At 36.2% G+C, this 5,874-nt stretch overlaps 1 protein-coding gene across 1 annotated transcript; it reads right to left on the bottom strand.

Moving 5' to 3' along the window:
• Nucleotides 1-395: 395 nt before the first annotated feature.
• LOC121264118 (protein CNGC15a-like) lies at nt 396-5,575 on the bottom strand. The gene is made up of 8 exons (XM_041167178.1): nt 5,241-5,575; nt 4,747-4,830; nt 4,053-4,595; nt 3,327-3,539; nt 2,727-3,019; nt 2,223-2,334; nt 1,620-1,856; nt 396-1,249 (listed from the first exon to the last, which is right to left on the bottom strand). The coding sequence occupies exons 3-8, from the start codon at nt 4,527-4,529 to the stop codon at nt 551-553; spliced, it is 2,031 nt and encodes a 676-aa protein (XP_041023112.1). The 5' UTR covers nt 4,530-4,595; nt 4,747-4,830; nt 5,241-5,575; the 3' UTR covers nt 396-550.
• Nucleotides 5,576-5,874: the final 299 nt, after the last annotated feature.

Raw genomic sequence — 5,874 nt, 5'->3', positions numbered from 1 at the left:
CTTGGATATTATTGCAGACTGTTTTACATTCATGGATGTGTAATCTTAATACCTTAATTGCAGCTGTAAGCTTGTCCGGGAGCATACATGGAATTTGGCAACTATATGTAGATAAACGAATGGGAATATATATATATATATATATATATATATATATATATATTCCTGGCCAATCCTTGCAATTCTAACCCTTAAACCTAAATCAGCGTGAAGTCTCTCACAAGGACCTCATAACACTCGGCTTCCATGTCTATCATCAAAGCCTCAAAAAGTATATATTTCAAAAATTATGGGAGAAGAAAAGATGTTTCCACACTAAGGCTGTTGGCTACGTTTTCTATTCTCCCAAAATAAGGAAAAGAAGAATAATAATCAAACAATGCCTAAAGACAAAGTTTACATAAAAATAGTCAATGGAAAGACTTTATTTACTATTGAGGCTTCGCCAAAATTGGAAGTTCTCTAACCTGCATAATGGTAAGATATTATGCAACACATCTAAATACATTTACACCCTTATCAGTGCTTACTGATGTAGGAGGATTTTTCTTTACCTATCTTCAATGGAAAAGTCGGGTTCAACCGGCTTCTGTAATGAGCTTAGAATGTCAAATTCTGAGGCATGCCGCATGCTTCCACCTCTCCTAGTGCTTGCTGCCAATTTTGCTGCATATATGGTAAACCCTGAGCAGTGTGGGGGCAATGGTGCACTCTCTTCCACCGCAGATTTGTGCACAGAGGTCTTTAGAATCTCCCTTTTCTTGAGCTCAGCTGCTTCTTTCTGTCTTTTATATCGAAACCAAGCTGCTTGAATAAAGCAGGCAGCCCATGTTCTCCATTGGTGCGAGTGGAACCTAAATGTGTGCCTGACTTGCTTGCTGTGTAACCTTCGGAATCGGGCTGCTACAAACTTCAAATCCTCATAAATGAGAGCGAAAGCTTCAACTTCAGTGATAGCTTCCACAGTTCGTGTAGACGAGGGAAGCACAACATTTCGACGAGGGTCCAGGGCCCAGGTTAGCAATTCCTCACCACAAAAATCGCCTGCGCCAATGCAGCATGAGTTGAAGAACCCTGTGCGGCCACCATTGGTGGTGGAAGAATTTAAGCGACCTCGGACAATGAAAAGCATCTCAATGACGGGATCGCCCTCACGAACTAGGCAAGTTCCAGGAGTGCATAGGTAAGGTTTCAGCCTTTCACATATGGCATCTAGCATCCTATCATCCATCTGATCAAAGAGTGGTACCTGTTTTACATTTATAAGAAGTTCAGAATCAGAACTAGATCTAATGGTTATTTTGTTCAGTATTATGAGTTTACAGTGACCCATTTGATCCATAAAACAGAAAAGGAAGAGTAAAAGGGATCCCTTCACGGCAATTGTGAAGATATGGTATTTAGGTATTATCTGAAGCAAGAAAGACATCCAAGGAGTTGAAGTGAATCTGAAGGCATGCACTATACTCTGACAAGAAACCTAGAATATTTGTTTACAGTCCACACATTAGCAAATTACTAGAAAGTACTTGAGAAAAGAGAATTACAATCAAGGAACTAATTGGGAAGCTCACAAGATTGATTCATTCATAGAAATAAGAGAAGAAATGAAAACCTACTTGTCGAACTAGATCAAGACAGAGGTGGCGTTTAATATCTCGCCTGAGATCCATTGGAAGGCCTTTAAGAACAGCTACCCCATCAACTCCGCGAGTTGCAACCCATTTGTATTGTTCATACCTTCGCACACGCCGCTTCAAATATTGTGGTAGTTGCCTGTGACGCATCCACTCTTCTGCATCTGTTCTCCTACTCCTCCACTCTTCCAGTCTTACCATGGTGGATTGGAGGTACATCTGTTGAGTAGATAAAAGGTACAGCAGAATTTCAGAATTTTGGAAATAGAACATGCCTGAATAACTATATGGGAGGACATGAATACTAACAACCATAAATAATGATTTCCAGAAACTTAAGTCCAACAGCTTAATGGAAGTTTTAAATAGATTATGGTTGAAAAAGCTTATGCTATAGTGACTCAACAGAAAACTTGAAATGATATGAATAGAGCATCTTCTAGGAATTCGTATGGACCGCCCACAGAAAACATATAACTGTATCTAGTTATCAAACTTTTATGAGGCCTAACACAAACATCTCAGAGCTTACTCTAGAGATGATTTTCTAGGGCCAGCAGAAAGTTCTCTACCAGCTACACATACCTGCATGTTACCTATAAGCAGAGCAAAAAGCACCAATCCAAGTATTGCAATGACAACAGCAAAATTAATCTCTCCAATATAAGTGCTGGTGAAGAGATTCTGTCCCAAAGAGCTGCAATGTTTGATACAAAATTGGTTAGACAATTAAAAAAGGGAGTGTAAAATTCATTTTCTGAGAGACTTGATATATATATATATATATTTACCTGCATTCCACATTGCATGGCATGGCATATATATTTGAATTTATCTTGTTTCTAATTGCTTCTTAGATGAATCTATTAGTTAAAAATTTTCAAATAACCCTAAAAACTTCAAAAATATGATTATTCTGAGAATTCTATTATCTCGATTGCCACTGATTCTTTGTTGTGATGGTTCCATTTTTTTATTTTCTTTTTTGTGATAGTTCCATTTAGAAGGATAGTAGTGCCTACAAATGATAACGATTAACATCATGGATTAGTTTTTCTTATCTCACACTGTAATGTAGTCCAGGCTTACCTTAGATTTCTCAGGCCCCACCAAAGACAGTAGTAGTACTTGTTTAGAAAACTTGTAGCTGTAACTCCAACAGTCAATGCATCGGAATAGATACCAAACTGAAAGAAGTCAGTACTTGCACCACATAGAATTGAGATGTTGCTTGTCTTAAACCAGGCATTTCTACTAGTTTCATTCACTGCACGGCAATAGAAAAACCACTTTTTGCAATCTTCTTGTTGAAGACTACAGACTTTCTTCCAACATTCATGTTGTCGTTGAAGGGATAGGAGGTACCAACAAGATCCTAAAACCTTTTCAAAAACAATAATAAGAAGTGGAATCAAATTACCGACTGCTTGAACAAATCAATAGCAACTACAACCAAAGAGCCAGAAAAAGAGAGAGGAAACAAAGAATTACAAGTTAGTTCTAATTGCTTCTCATATAACAGACAATCAAGCTTGTAAAAAATCCGAAAGTAAGAAACATAAACCAGAGTATGGTTTTCGAAGGATGATCTTTCAGATAATGGAGAATTGCTAAAACATTTTCAGTATGTCCAGGAGATATTCGGATGACAGGTTTCCGTCCAGATAGGGATTTATACAAGTAACTTACATGACTTGCCAACATATAGAGCATCAAATTATATGCTGCTCCAGCCCATGCTGTTTCCATCACAACCCCATTGGCCTTGACAATTTGATATGAGAGGGGAAAGATAAGAGATAGCCTCAGAAGGTACTGGAAAATGATGATGAAACGAAGAAAAACACTTGAAGGGATCATTTCTGAATCTCTTATGCTAGGGATTACAGCCCAAATCAACACCTGCCATAATATGAATGTAAATAATTCAAGCTCACGTCGGAGAGTTCAAATCTAGAAAGCACTCTCTGATGGTGGCACCTTAAGGTTAACTTGGAAAATGGAAGGAGAGGCAATAAATTCATAAAAACCTATACAATCGAATCAGAAATGGACACATAATTTCCATTTCATAGACTAGAATAGCCTATTATCCAATCCCCACTCTTGGGGGCCTTTATCTAAATAGAAGAGGAAATGAATTCTCAGACTCCTGAATGATAACAGGTTTGGGTTGAAATAACTTCTATAAATTTCAAGTTCTGTATGCTCTCTTTCTATATCAGGCAATGAAGCGGGTTGTAAGCATGGTCTGCAAAAAACTAACAGAAGTTGAAGCAATTAATTTATGAAGCAGCAAAGATTTAAACTCTACTCAAACTAAACAGGAAGGTGAACCTGAATTAAAATATTTCATTTACATTGATGAGAGGAGTATCTACCAAACATAAAATTTATCTATAACTGCCTACATACCTGCGGAAGGGGTATGGCGGCAATAAGGTGAAGCCAAAAGTCTTTATGAAGATATCTTGAAGCAATCTTTGAAGGGTCAATAACAAGCTCTCCTCTCCCAAAGACTCGAGAGGATGGAGCAACATATGCAGTTCGAAATCGAACAACAATCTGAACAATGTAAAATGCATCAACCAGGGACCGTATGACTGTGAGGGTCACCTCAAGGGATACACTAACATCAATGCACGCCTCTTGACCAGCCACTGGTAGGTAAACAAATAAGGGGTCGACAAAAAGTGAAATCAAGCAAGCGAGTAAAAAAACTTTGTTCCATGTATCCACAAAAGTTCCTCTTGGATCCAGTACTATCTTCTCTACCACATCATAATCCTCAGAGAAGACTCTTGAGAGCACTCTTCCACCAAAGGGCTTGCCCGTTGAGTCTTTCATAGTCCCCATTAGGCTCAAATCAGGTTTCCTTTTACCATTGATCATATCGATTATCGTCAAAAGACTATTTTTGGGTGGTGTGGTGATTTGCAGTTTCAAGTAGATCGTGTGCTGTGAAAATTCAGGGAAGAATGTTTCAGTAAAAAATTGTTAAAGAATTATGAGGAGAATTCTCCACATTTTGATGGCTGATTCTCTACAAGTGATGAACAGAAAATGCATTGAATGTCATGACTCGTGTTAGAGGATTTAGTAGACAAACCTTACATCAGATCTTACCCAGCAAAGCCATGGTATTTGAGAAACATATAAGAAATGTGCTTTTAATCAGTGGGATTCATCTGCCCTGTATACATACCAAAGCACGGCATTTATGAACTTCTTAATCACAACAAAAGTCAAAAACATAGATTAGAGAACTCAACTTCTTCCATCAATATATAGTCTTGTTAAGAATCATGCTAAAGGAAAGTGTAACAACTTTTTGCAGAAGCTAAAAGGAATATCTTGTTTCATTTAGAAATACTTGTAAACATGGCAGTTTCATCACATTATTAAGTGGCACAGAATAACAAAATAATAAAATAGAAACTCAAAGACATGTACAGTGTTGAATTCAGTCAAACAAAAGTTAAGAAAAACTCACTAAGTGCAGAGGGTGGTGACCAATTAGAGAAAACAGTAAAGACAAGAATGAAGGAAGCACAGTACACAAGATCCACAGAGCAATTCAAGAAGCAAGAAGTGAAAACTTACGATCACGGTACGAAGAAAATACGGTCCCTCTCCAAATGGAGAACATGGGTTCGAAACCCCCTCCCCCATTGTATATTTAAAAAAAAAAAAAAAAAAAGAATAAAAAGAAAGACAGGTGAGGGCATATTGGATTAGAAGGCACACATCAAAAAGTGTAGTTTTCTTCTAATCTTATAAACCGTTCTTGTTTTTGTCCATCCCAACTTTTACGTGTTTGAAAAGTTTCCATATTTTAGCGTCATATATGAGAAAACGACATAAACTAGAACACTTCTTTAAGAAAATTTTAGAAAAATGAAAGAATCAGTAGTCAGGACATGTGGGTAAGTTGGTAACGAGATGAAACGCCAATTTTGTAAATAGTAGTACGAGAAATTAGTAAAATAGTTTGAATTAAATATTTTATAGGGTTTTATTAAAGAAGAAAGAAAAAATTGAATAAAAATATCATAAAATAAAATTTGAATCTAATTTTTTAATATTATTTTTATTCTAAAATTTGAAAAAAAAAATTTATTATTATTTTTAAAAATTTATAAAAGTTGTAATAATTAAGTTATAATTAAATAAAAAAAGATAAAAATTGAAAAAATGTTTACTATTTAAGTGATGTTTAAAAAATAAAAATAATAAA

This window comes from Juglans microcarpa x Juglans regia, chromosome 5D (assembly GCF_004785595.1).
Source record: "Juglans microcarpa x Juglans regia isolate MS1-56 chromosome 5D, Jm3101_v1.0, whole genome shotgun sequence".
NCBI classification, from domain to species: Eukaryota; Viridiplantae; Streptophyta; class Magnoliopsida; order Fagales; family Juglandaceae; genus Juglans; species Juglans microcarpa x Juglans regia.
Note: the sequence above shows the minus strand (reverse complement) of the source record. Positions and strands in the feature narration are given on the sequence as shown.